The 17,881-nt window shown below is 28.6% G+C and overlaps 1 protein-coding gene across 3 annotated transcripts; it reads left to right on the top strand.

Moving 5' to 3' along the window:
* The first annotated feature begins 11,905 nt into the window (after positions 1-11,905).
* On the top strand, positions 11,906-16,689 carry LOC111639643 (phospholipid scramblase 1-like). Of its 3 annotated transcripts, XM_023385545.1 has the most exons (9): positions 11,947-12,006; positions 12,148-12,301; positions 12,687-12,832; positions 13,552-13,668; positions 13,748-13,825; positions 14,842-14,981; positions 15,051-15,215; positions 15,280-15,441; positions 16,556-16,689. In XM_023385545.1, exons 3-9 carry the CDS (start codon positions 12,712-12,714, stop codon positions 16,604-16,606), a joined length of 834 nt encoding a protein of 277 aa, XP_023241313.1. In that variant the 5' UTR covers positions 11,947-12,006; positions 12,148-12,301; positions 12,687-12,711; the 3' UTR covers positions 16,607-16,689. The 3 variants fall into 3 exon arrangements, with proteins under 3 accessions (XP_023241312.1, XP_023241313.1, XP_023241314.1); XM_023385544.1 differs by having other exon boundaries at positions 11,906-12,301; XM_023385546.1 differs by lacking the exons at positions 11,947-12,006; positions 12,148-12,301 and adding an exon at positions 12,457-12,506.
* The last annotated feature ends 1,192 nt before the right edge of the window (positions 16,690-17,881 follow it).

Raw genomic sequence — 17,881 nt, 5'->3', positions numbered from 1 at the left:
AGGAATTTCGAAAAATCCCTTCTTAGTGTGCGTTCTCGTGATGTACCCTAACTGTGTACCAAATTTTAACTTTCAACTCCTGTTTGGGCTCGTATCCATAATGTATATAGAAGACTTAATCCTGTCTCTCTCCCCCCCGGGAGGGAATTTCGAAAAATCCCTTCTTAGTGTGCGTTTTCGTGACGTACCCTATCTGTGTACCAAATTTCAACTTTCAACTCCTAACCGTTTGGGCTCTGCACTTATTATTATTATCATTATTATTATTATCAACCCGTCTCGATTATATATATAGACTAGCAGATGGGCCCGGCGTTGCTCGGGCAAAAGTAACGATAACTAAGATAAAAATTATTACGTTACAGTCAACCTTACCGTTTTCACAGAATGCAAGAATTGGGTCCCCTTAGAGAATTTTTAGATGAGTCTAAAAATATGTTCGATTTCCCGCAAAAACGAAAAAAACTGCATCTACGTATCGCACGTCGCTTTCTCTTAACAATTCCATTGTTACGTAACATTTCCATTGTTGACACTTCCATTGTTACTTAAAACTTTTATATATATATATATAATGATATATGCACTATATATATATATATTTTGTAAATTTTAGTTCGTCAATAAAGCATAAAAATTTGAATAAGTTTTAAAGATTTTGTGGTGGAATAATGATATGACACATTTTACTGTAAATGATTGGGAGTCTCAAGGTGCATATAACTCAAAATTGACAATTTCAGAGTTGTGTCACTAATGTTCTCAACAAGCGATATATTCGATATATTCCTATTTATAAAAGGAACACTTCTATCTTGTCTAATTTCGGGTTTTAAAAAAAGCCTCTAAAATTATCTAGATGTTTTGAAAGACGAGTCTTAGAATTATTATTTACTTCCACGAAGTTCCTCTAAAACTAATGTTAGGTTCAGCTAGTTTTATTTGTATACGACAACGCGACACATAGACGATCGGCCGAGGGGAAAATGCCTCCTGAGAGGTCTTTTATGGGAAACTAGTCCCTATTTGGGGTCACTAACGTGAAAAAATCCCAAGTGGTCAGCCCGTTGGCGATGTACGAACCCACGGTCAACTACTAGTGTTTAGTGGTTTTATCCGCTCGGCCATTAATGGGCACTGACGTTAGGTAACATCTAAATCTATTAAACATGTAAGAATACTGTATAAAAAGTTATTTACAAGATCTTTTTATCCGTATTTGTCATCATAAATGTTTTTAAAAACTACATTTTGAAGTTCGAACAAATAAATAAATTTATTTATTTATTTTTTGTGAATGGGTGGGCTTAAGCTCCTGTAGCCCTCCTCTTGTATCCGCCACTGGCAACGTATATTCATTTTGTTAAAATACATCAAACAGCTTAGAGTCTTGAACTAAGATCTGCAAAATATTAGATCTGAATGTTTTATGGTTTCCGAGATTTAGAGATTTTTCTTCTCCATGTGCTTACAAATGATCAACTTTGTTCTTCTATTGTGCATCATAATAGCAAGCATACATTTTTAAATTTAATGACATGGGACAACTTTTTAGCTGTAAATTCAGCTGTGTTATTCACATTTTTCAGCACAACATAACTTTTCCATAAATTGGGGATAAAAATCGATCGGTTACAACCAGTGCTGTAACTAGCCATTCCTGTGCCCTGTGCAAGAATTTGCATTTAGGCCCCTTAATTAATTAAGTTTGGGAAAGTAATAAAACAAATACATGCATTTTGGGTCCCCCTTCTAAGTGGGCCCTGTGCGGGTGCACCTGTTGCATTTGTCTAGTTACGACACTGGTTACAACTGGAATCAATAACTTACCACACATAACTCCTAAAGCAAGCACACATATCCTGTTTTGGTTTTTCTGTTAATGACAAACTAAAACAGGATAGGCACTTCTTACTTTAGCATATATCAGTAAATATAAAGTAAGAAATCTTGATTTTTTCCTTCCGACTTGAAAAGATATGCTTTAAGTAAATATTTGAATTACATTCATAATATCATCATCTTTTGATTTATTCTAAAATTCAAAAAGGCAAAGTATTTATAATAGTTTCGAGTTGGTCTTTTAGTTGAAATTATATATATATATATATATATATTACTTAAGTTACTATCTTTTATATTAAAAATAACTATCAATTAGTCTTTATGATTTGATACAATGTGGCATATAAAACAGTCTACACCACACTTCTGAGAAAACGTTTTATTTTACAGTTCAAATTATTTATACATGATATTTTTAAAATTTGGTTTAAAATATTAAAATATAGAGTAAAAATAATCTTATAATTATAAAATTTGTTTTCCCCCTCATTCATTCATACTGTAGATATTCACAGCTGTAATTTAATACTGTACTTTGTTTTTAGTGCGTTTAACAAATTATCGTAATAGTTTTCAAAGAAAACCAATTATAATACTTTAATATTATTTTAAAATATATAATAAATGTACACAATTTCAAGTAATTATTAATAAAATCGTTTAAATTATAATTTGTCAATTTTTATCATTAAAAATTTTGTGAATATGTACTGCACATTCTTAATTTTCAAATATTTCAAATTATTAAAAGTAAGTTAAATATTTTATATGAATATGATTTATTTTTCAAAACAATATATTTTATATTACAGAGTTACTATAAGAATTTTATCTATCTAGTGTTTAGGGTTTCCCAATATTCTATAATTTATTATTCATTAAAACTTAAAAAAAATCAAAAGTAAGCCTTGATAGCCACCAGAAAGAACATTCGATTTTATTTATTGAATTATCCATAAAATACAATACTGGATGCCGAGGCGTTAAGAGCCTCCGCCTACTTAGCTACATTGGCTACTTTATGGGATACATATTATTTATAAATATATTAGTCGAATAAAAATGCTCTTTAAAATGGTATTTTGTTGTTTTTTTATTAATTAGCGACCCAAATAAAACAGATATTTGTGTTTTTCAAATAAATTTTTGTTTGTCTCCTTTATAATAAATGAATTTATTTATTTCTAAGTAAAAATTGAAAGGGTCTGTAGAAGTAATTTTTTAAAATATTCTTTTTTGTGATAAAGTTTTAATACTTATTACTATAATCTATACATGTTAATCCTTAAATATACTTGTATATGATTAGGCCACAATATACTTGGGCCACAAGTATATATAATATACTTGTGGCCCAAAACTCCATGACTTCTTCCAATGCAGCCCAGAGAAACAAAAAAGTTGGACACCCCTGCTATAGAAGGAAAAAAGAAAGGAATAATGATTAATGTGATATTACAGTGATAAATAACATATGTTATGCTGATAATATCTTCTAATGGCAAATAGTTTAAATGACATTCAGCTATTCTTACATTTAGTAAAAGAAAAAAAAAGCAGGGACATGAGTATGAGCATAAATATAAACAAAACTAAATATATAATGATAAGTAGCAACAAGATTAATTCATCTAAGCTAACACTTAGGGATTATACAATTAAGTACTTTTAAGTACTTGAAATGCTGGATTAATGAACAAGTCAATGAAATGGAAGTGAGAACCATAATTGAAATTGCTTGGTGGAATTTTACAAAAATAAAATCTTTGCTCTGCAATTGCAAATTGGACTCTGAAATTAGGTTCCAAATGATGAAATGTTATATATGGTTTACATTTTTATGTAGAGTAAAAATTTAGACATTAAGGAGATGATTAGCATTAGAGATGTAGACATACAGACAAATGCTATGTATCCCATGGACAGCTAAAATGAGAAATGAGGTATTTATGGAAAAGATAAAGAGAACTAATTGATATTATTAAATGAAGATAAACAGTTTATCTAGAACATCTAATGAGAAACACCAAGTATCACATTCTTGAACTGAGCCTGGAAGGGAAAATAGAAGGAAAGGAAAGAAGAGAAAGACCAAGATTGTCTTAGCTAGACAACATCAAAGCATGGACAGGTCTTAACATGAAACAACTAATAAAAACAGCTGGAGACCGGGAGAAGTTTGCAGAGATGGTTGCTGAACTCTAAATGGAAATAGCACACTAATAATGTTAAATAAGATCTTCCAAATAATTTCTTATTAGAATAGTTTGAGTAATAATTTACGGAACATATCAAATTACAAAACCTTCAAAAAACAATGTAAAAAAACTTTAAGTTACAGTAATTGTTATTAATTAATCTAAATGGATTTGAAAAATAATGTAAATTATTATTTATTATTATTTTTTTCAGCTCACATCTTGTTTATTGTTTAGCTAAACTCTCTTTTTGTTTTATTTGTTGATCTTGGTCTAAGATGCTTGAAAAAGGCCTAACTGGCCACAATGTCATTTTGAAAATAAATAAATAAAATAAAATAAGAATACTGTTGTATTTTTTGGTTTGCAAATGTTTTTAATACTAAGAGAACATTAACATGTTAGAACAATGCCATATCTTTTTCACATTCTTTTACTATTGGTGTTTATGATTCCTTGGTGTATTTTGTTTAGTTTACTAAAATTTTGATAAAACTTAAACAGAGCTCTGCAAATTCACAAACTGCAGAAAATATATATGTTAAAATATTCAATATTCAAATACAAATGTGACAGCTTTAGTCCAGCCTGTAAATCAAGAAGTGATACAAAATATGAAACAAATTTATTGAAAAAATTTACTTTTGAAATGTTCTTAAAAAGTGGTAAGATTACTGTCATTTTGAAAAACATGACTATTTTGAATGTTGTTAATGGAATTGTTGCTGCTTGAAAATCAATAAAAGTTTGACATTAATTAAAAAGACTGAGGCAAATATGTTACCAGGAAATGAAGAATTTCTGAATTTTTAGAACAGTCTTAATAAGAGTATAGTAAAGAAGTATTGAACAATTTACACAGTTTAAGTGGATGTGCAAATAATGAGAAGTCAGTGTTTAATTGGGTAAACACATATAGAGATTTACTTGGTCAATAAGTATCAAATGGCAAACAAAGTATAATGAATTATGACTAATGGTAAAGCAGCCACCACCAATACTGAATTGATAAACATAGATGATGTGGATACTGAACACAGCCTCATGAAAGAAATGAATCAGCCACAGTAATGAACTACAAACCCATATAAAGCCCTATTAGATAATTTGGAACAAGACTATGCTCTTGCTGAAAAACCAATGATAAAAACATGTGGAGTACAGTTTTCCAAAAGGTACATGAAGGAAAAAAGCAAACATATGTCTTCATGTTTTAAATGGTTTAAAAAGTATTGAAATAGTTAAATTCATTCTTTCAAAAAGTTTTGATTTTTTTTTTTATTTCCTTCCACACGCTGTTGTATTCCTGTGTTAACCTTACTGATTTTAAATGAAAGTTTTTGCACATTACCTAAATATTTTATTTTTGTTTCATCCATTCCAACTTACTGGCTACAGCATTTAAATGATGCCAAATTAACCAAGATGGCATTTTTTTCCACTCATCCAAGATAATCAAGAGTGTACTATACAAGTATAGTTTCTATTTATATTTTTGTTATATTTTAAACAAAACAATATCAAACAAATTTATACAGAAAAAAAATTTTCATCTTTTTTATAATGTATATCTGTTTAAACATTAGAACTAATAACAACTTTATTAAAAATTGCACAGAAAAATATTATATTTACCTCACTCTCAGCAGTTTCGGATGCAAATCTTGCACTATTAGTTGATGGTTGAGGAAAAGGATCTTCTCCATCAGGTGACATAATTGAATTGGAAGATGATGGTTTTAATGACTCATTCTTTAGACAAGCTAAAAATTAAAATTTATAAATTTATAAATGAAAAAATGCACCATCAACAACTTAAAAGAAATGAAATAATTACATAAACAAACACCTGAAACCAAAACAAGTTAACAAAACAGTATTTTTACTGTATTGTCTGTCTGTAACATGGTCAATATAATTTTAAAGAAAATATGTAATTTTTTTGAAAAATTGTATTCAATTTTAATTTGTCCATTTAGTTCTGCATTATATTATAAGAAAATATGTAATTTTTTTGAAAAATTGTATTCAATTTTAATTTGTCCATTTAGTTCTGTATTATACCTGAAGATGTCTGTTACAAACAAATGAAAACATTAGTAAAAATACTAATTTAAGTTATTTTTGCTGGTTTTGAGTATTTGTCTTCATTTACAAAATATATTCCAGTTTTGGAGTGTAATTAAAATAATTACTTTACCAGAGTTTAACATAAAAACAAAAATATTTTTGCGCTAGTCACCAATCTTCAGACAAAAACAATATAAAAGATTAGAATGTGAAGCACTGTTATCATAGTAATTGAATAAAATCCAGAATAACTACAGTCAAACCAAGTTAAAAAGAATAAGGATATAATGAGTCCACGGTTAAAATGAGCAAAATGCGATAACAATTTTAATTTGCACATATCTCCATATATTTTCTCATACTCATAACGAGCATACTTCATGGATAGGATATACCAAGCAAACATTTGGTAGCTATGCAAACATTCTTAATTGTTCTAGTAGTAAAAAATGCAGTTTCAAATTCTTGGAAGAAATAAAACTGAAAGGGTTACTTACTTTTATGACTAGTGGATAATTAGTTTTATGACCTGCATAGATTACAGGCCTATTTATAATTTAACTTTCTTTTTGGAGACTGTCCCTCTCTTTCTTCACTTGCTTCTAACTCTGCTTTGCCAATTTATCTAATCATCACTACAATTGTAAAAATACCATACACTGTAGTTAGAAATGAACCATTCCTTGAGAAAAATGTCAATGAAAAAAAAGCCTCTTGGTTTACAAAAAAGTAGAAATGACTTGAAAGTTAGAACATGGTGCTAAAAATGTCAAAGTGTGTAGAAAGGTTTCTTTGTCTTCTTCAACAGTATCAACATATGGAAAAATTATGGAAAAATAAAGCAATCATAAATTTTAAGATTTGTAGACAAAAAATCTAAAATTGGATGTATTATTAATTAGCATTATTTTTAATTACAAAAAAGTAAATTGTTTAATATTAATTATATTGTAGTTCTTATATTGTATATAATTATATTGTAATTACATTATACTGTATTATTAAAAATACAGTATAATGGATTAATTACAAGGGGAGTATGGAGTAATGGAGTAATTACGAGGGGTGTCCGATATTAAAAGTACAAGCCAAAATTACACTAAAATATTTAATACATTCCACAAAAAATTACATACGTACTTTTGTTTATTTTTTGACATAATCCTGTAAGCATTGAGCATTATCCTTTCCCTTCGTGACCCCCAAGTTCTCTGAATTCTTGAGAATCGCAGATGTGGAGTAAAGTTAATGGGGGAGGAGTGCTAATGAGTAGCAGATTTTAAACTCTGCTTAAAAGTGACTTTAATCATCAGCACAGAAATTCACCACTAAGAGCAGTACTAATATTCATTCCTTACATTTGATTTTGAGTGTGACAGTCGTTCATTTCTGTTCGCAATCAGTTTGTTATAATCGTATATCATAATTCATAATTTGTTTGCAGAGGTAAGATTATTATTATTATTTGGTTATTTTGTATGCACAAATGTTTATATGCATAATTTCTCAATTAATAACACTTAAATATTTGATTATTTAAGCCATGGCATCAAAACAAAATTTAAAACCATTACCCATGATAGACAGTCAATTTACGGAAGAAGAGCTTAAAGAGATATTCGTATTTGAATATGATAATGGAAAGAAAAAATCAGTTACATGCAAAATGGAACCATCTTACACATAACTGATTTATTTCTTTCCATTTTTTCTTTACAATATGTTCACATTGTAAATGGCAAATCAATACAATGCAACTTCAAGGCAAATGGAACTAGTGTGTCAAAANACCGTCTTTCAGGCGGAAATGTACGCGATAAGCATGGCCGTGGCTTGGACTGCCTCGAACTATGATTCCCAGACTGTTACTATCATCACCGACAGCGAGTCCTCTATTGCAGCCTTAAAAAACCATTGTGACCACCCCATCTCCACCAGCATCCATAGTGACATCAACAAATCCAGCAACATTTACTCCATCTACTGGACTCGTGCCCACCAGGGCACTCTCGGTAACGAGAGGGCCGATGAACTCGCAAAGAGCGCCTGTGAAGACAACAACCTTCCAATTGTCTACAGCAAGATCAATATTAAAACTATAAAAAACATCATTCGCAACGACCTCCTCGATCTTTGGCAGGAGGACTGGGACAGACAAAATCATCCCATCACCCATCAACTCATTCCTAACATCAAGACCTTCCTTGCTATCCCCTGGTATAGACCGACCCAACGTACCAGCCAATTTCTTACCAATCACGGACGCTTCTATTCCTACCTGGCTAGATTTGTTAACTCTCCAACCTTCAGCTGTTCCCTTTGCGATGTCGAAGACGGCTGCCTTCACTATCTACTCACCTGCCCAATGCTTGAGCTTGAGAGACACCTTCTTCGCACCTCCATGGAGACACATGGTTATCACTGGCCTGAAAACCTCCACGGAATTATGAACAATAGTGACACCTATGCTGCACTACTTCACCTCATTGACATGTACTTTAAAAGGACTACTGTTGCTGCTTTCAACTGAAACCTCACTTACTGTGTTCTGTGCCTTTATTGCACATCATCCTGATATTATGTATTTTTATAACTGTATCACTAACCTCAGCATCTCATATCACTTATTTTCGCATCACTGTAATGATATGTAATTATCTATATTTATATTTTGTACAAATTATATGTATGTATAATTCTTCTTACTGCTATGTACCCATTAATTTTATTGTCTCATATTTCATACCTTTATATTTTTATATCTTTATACTTTTATATTTTCTTATTTTTCCCTATTCCCTTATTATGTATTTTATCCTACTAAATGTATCGTTATTATGTAACCATCAACTCCGCTTTTCACCTGGCTATATGTATATGGCGCCAGGATTTGTTGTACTCCAACAAGTTGTAAATAAAATAAAAATGGTTTCCGAGATTTAGAGATTTTTCTTCTCCATGTGCTTACAAATGATCAACTTTGTTCTTCTATTGTGCATCATAATAGCAAGCATACATTTTTAAATTTAATGACATGGGACAACTTTTTAGCTGTAAATTCAGCTGTGTTATTCACATTTTTCAGCACAACATAACTTTTCCATAAATTGGGGATAAAAATCGATCGGTTACAACCAGTGCTGTAACTAGCCATTCCTGTGCCCTGTGCAAGAATTTGCATTTAGGCCCCTTAATTAATTAAGTTTGGGAAAGTAATAAAACAAATACATGCATTTTGGGTCCCCCTTCTAAGTGGGCCCTGTGCGGGTGCACCTGTTGCATTTGTCTAGTTACGACACTGGTTACAACTGGAATCAATAACTTACCACACATAACTCCTAAAGCAAGCACACATATCCTGTTTTGGTTTTTCTGTTAATGACAAACTAAAACAGGATAGGCACTTCTTACTTTAGCATATATCAGTAAATATAAAGTAAGAAATCTTGATTTTTTCCTTCCGACTTGAAAAGATATGCTTTAAGTAAATATTTGAATTACATTCATAATATCATCATCTTTTGATTTATTCTAAAATTCAAAAAGGCAAAGTATTTATAATAGTTTCGAGTTGGTCTTTTAGTTGAAATTATATATATATATATATATATATTACTTAAGTTACTATCTTTTATATTAAAAATAACTATCAATTAGTCTTTATGATTTGATACAATGTGGCATATAAAACAGTCTACACCACACTTCTGAGAAAACGTTTTATTTTACAGTTCAAATTATTTATACATGATATTTTTAAAATTTGGTTTAAAATATTAAAATATAGAGTAAAAATAATCTTATAATTATAAAATTTGTTTTCCCCCTCATTCATTCATACTGTAGATATTCACAGCTGTAATTTAATACTGTACTTTGTTTTTAGTGCGTTTAACAAATTATCGTAATAGTTTTCAAAGAAAACCAATTATAATACTTTAATATTATTTTAAAATATATAATAAATGTACACAATTTCAAGTAATTATTAATAAAATCGTTTAAATTATAATTTGTCAATTTTTATCATTAAAAATTTTGTGAATATGTACTGCACATTCTTAATTTTCAAATATTTCAAATTATTAAAAGTAAGTTAAATATTTTATATGAATATGATTTATTTTTCAAAACAATATATTTTATATTACAGAGTTACTATAAGAATTTTATCTATCTAGTGTTTAGGGTTTCCCAATATTCTATAATTTATTATTCATTAAAACTTAAAAAAAATCAAAAGTAAGCCTTGATAGCCACCAGAAAGAACATTCGATTTTATTTATTGAATTATCCATAAAATACAATACTGGATGCCGAGGCGTTAAGAGCCTCCGCCTACTTAGCTACATTGGCTACTTTATGGGATACATATTATTTATAAATATATTAGTCGAATAAAAATGCTCTTTAAAATGGTATTTTGTTGTTTTTTTATTAATTAGCGACCCAAATAAAACAGATATTTGTGTTTTTCAAATAAATTTTTGTTTGTCTCCTTTATAATAAATGAATTTATTTATTTCTAAGTAAAAATTGAAAGGGTCTGTAGAAGTAATTTTTTAAAATATTCTTTTTTGTGATAAAGTTTTAATACTTATTACTATAATCTAGACAAGTTAATCCTTAAATATACTTGTATATTTAAGGATTGGGTTACAAATATATTATACAGTGGTGTCTCGTATAACGTATGCCTCGAATAATGGACGCTGCGAACAATGGACTTTCTGTTAGGCCGTTACGTGATTCGAAGAACAAACTTTCTGCGAACAAGTGCGAATGACGTTTTTACTCTTTTGCCGTTGCCAATGACAATCTGCTATTTTTATAATATATTAGCATTATTAGAATATATTATTAGTATATATGAAGTACAGAGCTCCCGTTGGGATTCGGCTTGCTCCTTTGTTTATTACGTACATCACCTCAGTGCAGGGTATTTACATTTATTCAAGTGTTGTGCAAATCNCTTAAAAAAAATCAAAAGTAAGCCTTGATAGCCACCAGAAAGAACATTCGATTTTATTTATTGAATTATCCATAAAATACAATACTGGATGCCGAGGCGTTAAGAGCCTCCGCCTACTTAGCTACATTGGCTACTTTATGGGATACATATTATTTATAAATATATTAGTCGAATAAAAATGCTCTTTAAAATGGTATTTTGTTGTTTTTTTATTAATTAGCGACCCAAATAAAACAGATATTTGTGTTTTTCAAATAAATTTTTGTTTGTCTCCTTTATAATAAATGAATTTATTTATTTCTAAGTAAAAATTGAAAGGGTCTGTAGAAGTAATTTTTTAAAATATTCTTTTTTGTGATAAAGTTTTAATACTTATTACTATAATCTATACATGTTAATCCTTAAATATACAAGTATATTTAAGGATTGCGAAACAAATATATTATATATACTTTTAGCCCAAAACTCTATGACTTCTTCCAATATGGCCCAGAGGAACAAAAAGGTTGGACACCCCTGATATAGAACCACTAAACATAATCAATCGTAATAAACAACATATATTTAGAGAACATTATTTTTTAGTTAAAAATAGTATTTTTTGAAATTACTAACTTAGCAATTAATTAATTTTAAAATATTTTTATTATTTTTTCTAATGTTTTATGGGAAATATTGATTATATTTTGTTTTATCGATTCTAGATAAACGAAGAGCTACTCAATGAAATAAAAATGATCAACTATTATTAAAAGAGAATAAACAACCTTTATTTTTAAAATAAAATTGTGAAAATAAACACTATCTTTATTCAAATATTTAAAAGAATTTAAAAGTTTTCAATATCTTAAGCTTATTTTTCAATAATCGAATAGAAGAAAAATGAAAGGTCATTAAAACTATATGGTAAAATACAGTAAAGTAAGCAAGATAATAAGATTACCGTAATTTTAATAAAATAAGCCGTATTAATAATCGTTAAAATATTAATTTATTATTTCATTACTATATTAATTTGTTATTCTGTGCAAATACATACTACATGGCATGGAGTTCCCATAGAAACCGAACAAACAGATTGATGATGTCATAATCACTGATACTGATCGATGTCGATATCTTGAAGAAACAAAAGCAAAATGTTTAGAAAATAAGAATAATGATAAAATATCGGCAACATGTTAATTTCAAAAGGAACTATAAATTAGTTTTTCAAGTAAGTTAAATTTTATTTGAGTTTCTTTGATGAATTTAAATTTTTCTAGGTAGAAACATTCCTTAAGCGCTGTTAATTAAAAAAAATATATGTGTTATTTTCAGATATTTGTTAAAAAGCAAGAACAAATTGACATTATTCAGAATTATTAATTATGTTTGAAAAGTTTTCTTCATGCTATTGATTGCTAAAAACTATTTTTTTTTCTTTTTGTAAGTTAAACAAATACAGTATTATATGAATAACTTCGAATGAATTATTCGTGTGATTGATTGAATTTTTCTAATTTATTTTTATTTTAATCTATAATCTATTAAATCAGGGTGTAGGAAATATTTTTAAAAAATTAAACAACAATTATATTTTCATAATATATTTGTTTCAGAACGAGAATATTAATTTCTAAATTCATGTGGGCAGATCCTTTGCCCGGAAGTACAGGTAATCAGTCACAGCCGATTAATCAACAACCTCGACATCGTGACAGTATAAAATCAATTGATGATATCTCGGATAACCAAGACGTATCTGGTAGGTTCTATTTTTTTTTTTTTTTTTTTTTTTTTTTTTTCTGGCCTATTTGCAATAAACTTATCATATACAGAAATCATTTAACAATTATTTTGTTTCACTCAAATTCTGATTTTACATAACATTTCGTAGACTACTTGTCTAATTATTTACTCATAATATTTGATGTATGAAATAAAAATTGTTGGATAAAAATTAGGCTATTTTGAGTATTTTTTAAACTGCAGAATGTATATATTACATGAAATAACGTATAAGTCTGTGTGTTTATTTGCTTAGCTCTAAACAAATACTTTTGTGTAATAATTGAAGGGCTGAGTGGATAAACGGCATATCCCATAAAACTACAAGAAATGAGTTAGTAACAAATTTGAATTTGTGAATCATCAATCCATCTTCTATCAAATTTTCACGGTTCAGTTACATGCCCTACAGGTTATACAGTAAATCACATTAATAAAACGCTGTACATTAAAATGCTAGTGAATTGAAACACAAATCCTTCTTTTTCTTGAAAATTCCTAATGTGGGATATGCCATTTTTCCACTCAGCTCCTCGATTCATATCAACTCAAAAATTACTTTGGTGCTAGCTTAAAAGATAACAATTTAGCCAGAACTTAATGTAATATCCATTTTTAATCATTTTAGAACTCTTCTGACATAAAATATTTCGGTTACGGAATATAAAAGCACAATTATTTATTTTTTAAATGCAGATAGTGCTGTTCAATGGATGCCACTACCTTCAACGACTATGCAATGCCCTCCTGGTTTACAGTACTTGATATCACTCGATGAACTGATATTAGACAGACAAGAAGAAGTATTAGATAGTAAATTATCATATATTTAAACTCAATAGTTAATTTATTAGTTTCTTTTAATACAAACTAAGCCATTTTTTTGTTACAGTAATGTCTGGCATAGAGGGAAATTACAGATATATAGTAAAAAATAGATTTGGAGAACTCATATATGCAGCTGCGGAAAGTAAATATTTATTTAATATTTCTTCTGTATAAATCAGGGGTGTCCAACCTTTTTGTTTCTCTGGGCCACATTGGAAGAAGTCAAGGAGTTTTGGGCCACAAGTATATATAATATATACTTGTGGCCCAATATATAAGTATATTTAAAAACTAACATGTCTAGATTATAATAATAAGTATTAAAACTTTATCAAGAAAAAAGGATATTTTAAAAAATTACTTCTACAGACACTTTCAATTTTTACTTAGAAATAGATAAATTCATTTATTATAAAAGAGACTAAAGAAAATTTATTTGAAAAACACAAATATTTGTTTTATTTGGGTCTCTAATTAATAAAAAGCGACGAAACACCATTTTAAAGTGCATTTTTATTCAATTAATATAATTATAAATAATATGTAGCCGAAAAAGTAGCCAAAGCGCCAAATGATATTTTTTATGTCAAGCAAAAAAAAGTAGCCACATTTGGCCCAATGTAGCCAAATCTTGCAACGTTGGAAGAAATACTAAATAAAGCTGGAGTTGTGAATCAAAGGATTATAGACCCAAGTGCGGGGAAAAAGAGGCAAAGGACAAAAGATAAAGAAGTGAAAAAGGTTGAAAAATTACGGGTCCATATTTGCTTAACAGAAGATCTATTTAACGTTTCTCACTACTATATCTTTTGTCCTTTCTCATCTTTCCCACCCTTTCCCAAATTTGGGTCTATAATCCTTTGAGTCACAACTCCAGCTTTATTTAGTAATCCTTCCGCATTCACACATCTCCAAATATTTGAAAATATTTTCTTTCCACTCAAAAATAAAATATGAATAAAGGTTTACGGCTTTGTGAAACTTTTTTTTTGAGTTTATGCCGTTGAAATAAATAAATAATAATAAAAATTAAAACATTTGTCGGTTTTGTTTACACGTTTATTGGGCCGCATTGGAACTTGCCTTGGGCCGCGGGTTGGACACCCCTGGTATAAATATAACTAATTTATTATGAATATTTTTAATTTATTATTTTAGCGGCTACTCCATTCAAAAGACAATGTTTAGGAACTTGTAGAGAATTTCATCTTAAAATAATAGACAGTAGTGGACAAGAAGTGATACATGTACATCGGCCATGTCGATGTAACTGCTGGTGTTTCCCTTGGAACAGCCAGGTTAACTAGTTGTTTGTATTACTGTAAAGTAATAAACAAAGAGAATTTAAAATAATTAATATTTGCTAGATTATAGAGGTAGAAGCTCCAGTGGGAACCATTATAGGCAGAATAACGGAAGATTGGAATTTCTGTACTCCAAAATATCGGATAACAGATCCAGAGGGGACATGCGAATTGACGGTCAAAGGCCCTTTTTGTACATGTTCACTGTGTGGCGATGCTGTATTTCATGTAAGAATATATTTTAATAATTCCTTTCATTAGTTTTAATTATTATAATTCTGGATTTCTTTAGCTTCTGGATAAAGATGGAATTACACATGTTGGAAAAATTACTAAACACTGGACAGAAGTTAATCCAGATCTATTTAAAGATACAGATAATTTTGGTATAAGCTTTCCGATTTCTACGTCTCCGGAGATGAAAGCTGTTCTGATAGCCAGCGTTTTTTTAATAGTAAGAACTCTATAGCTTATGTTGTTATATATTAATTATTAAATTTAATAATCTAATAGGCATTTATGAATCTCACTTCTGCCTGGTCTGTGAAATAGCTGTTTCAATTGAAAATATCTCCTATTTCCCGATCTCAGAAGAAATAAGAGTGATTCCTATAGATTATCATCAATTTACTCAGTTTAGAAAAATCACAAAATCACTAATAAGTCAAATTATGTATATAGAATAAAGTAAAAAATATGACGAACTGTATTTACTATATTATACCAGAAGTTGAGTTATGGTTTTGACCACAGTTCATTCAGCCTCTGGCCACCAGATATCAGCTTTATATAGAAACAAATTTATCAAACCTTTACTTTCCCGGCTCTGTCATATCTAACAGAGGGAAAGTATGGTCAAAAATACCCGTCAAAATTTTTACATTTTTGAACACAGGGAGACTTGAAACGTCAAGAATTGCAAAAAATTCGGTGTTTTTTCTGTATGTATAGATGTTAGTGTCTGTGTGGGAGAAAGCATGATTTTGTTCACCTTCTTTGAAGCTTATGGGATAAGGCCTATTCCAGCAGTTTAAACTTAAGTTTGGCTAATAACTTGGGTTTTAGTTACATAATGTATATGTATTGATATATTCTTAAAATTTCTATGACACACCATTCATGTTGTGTTATAACTAATGCTTGCAACAAAAAACGGCAAAAAACGGGCGTGAATAGGCAATGAAACTGGTATCCTCCAAATCTGGAAAACGCTAGGAATTTTTTATTGGTGTCTGTTCCGGATATACATGGCCGCGGCTGCCCGCTCCATTATGAGTCTTGTCCAACCCACGATGGGCTGAAAAAACGGTCTTCTTGGTACTCACAGGGCAAAAAGTCTAATATATATATATATATACATTATATGTACAATAAGAAAATTTATTAAAAATTTCTTACATATCCAAATCAATTTTATATTTTGATCTGTTTGAGTTTTCGCACAGATTTTTGAAATGTTATTATAAAAAAAAACTGAAAATTTAATAATAATAATAAACATTTTAATATTATAACAATATTTTCTTGTAAATATAAAATTTATAAATTCATTTTTTATTATTTTTTAGGATTTTATGTTTTTTGAAAATACGGTAAAAAGTCAAAGAAGAGGGAAATAATATATATACAATAATATTTAAAAATAAAGGTTGAAATAATGAAGATTTAAACTTGTGCACAAGAAATGGGACATTGAAGTAGAATAAAATAAAATTTTTTTATTATTTTAATCTAAGGTTTCAATTTTTTGTATTTATTTACATATAATGAATATTAAGAACACAGATATTTGTAATATTAAAAAAATATTTAAACATTGAACAATAAATATAAAATATTAATATTTCGATTAATTTACTTTCTGTCTTTTGCATTTGTTATTTTCATTTGTTGTACTTGAATTAAAATAAGAAAATAAGTGATTAGTGAATTTAGAATCTGAAAATAAAATCGTGTTAATTAATAAAATTATTTTTAAATTTAAAAAGTTATATTTTAAATTAATAAAATTATAATTACATTAAAGACACTTCCTCTGTTAATAACATATATATCCAAACAGCTGATACCAATTTTTGGCCCACTCAATCGTTTCAAAAATATTTGTAACTAAAAAAAATTGCAGTTAATTATAAGTTATACAAGGAACTATTTTAAAATGTTTCCATACAAACCTACTTTTAACTTCAAATCGTGAGATAATTCCTTTGAATTTAGTTGAATTATTGTTTTATAAGGATTATGAGCCTGTATTAAAAAGAATACGGATGTATTATTACTTAAAGTATCTAAATAGTAAACTTCTGGAAATCATTAAGATAAACATTAATATCATATTAAAAATAAACTTTACCTCATCAATTATAAATGATGCAATTAGTGATGTAATTATTAAACTAAGAAGTCCAAATATTGTCCAACTAAAAAGCATTACGTTAATATAAATATCAGTTTTGATAAAAAGAATTGGATAAGCTGACGTACATATATAAGAAATCGAACAACCAATAGTAGCAAAAATTAAGCTGGAAAAACAATTATCGACTATTAAAACCATTTCAGTTAAAAAATAATGCCTGATTTGTAACAGTTTTAAGCCATTTTTAATTTTTATCTTATCCTTTTTAAATTCCATTAATTCTTCATGAAGATATTTAAACTTTAATCTGATGGCCATACAGATATAAATAAAAAAGCCTAATGACATCGATAATACGATTACACTAAAGGCAAGTCTTACTAAGAAAATAACTAAGAGGGAAAAAACTATCATTACATGTGTTTTTGTACCGTAAAATAAAGAGACCATTTTTTGTGAAAAAACTAGTAAAATATTTAAAATCGAAACTATAAATGTAATCACACAGATTCTACCAAAAATGTAATTCTGCCAA

Source organism: Centruroides sculpturatus, unplaced genomic scaffold (genome assembly GCF_000671375.1).
Source record: "Centruroides sculpturatus isolate CEXI.00-Female unplaced genomic scaffold, Cexi_2.0 scaffold1179, whole genome shotgun sequence".
Lineage (NCBI taxonomy): Eukaryota > Metazoa > Arthropoda > Arachnida > Scorpiones > Buthidae > Centruroides > Centruroides sculpturatus.
This window is presented reverse-complemented; position numbering and strand designations above follow the sequence as displayed.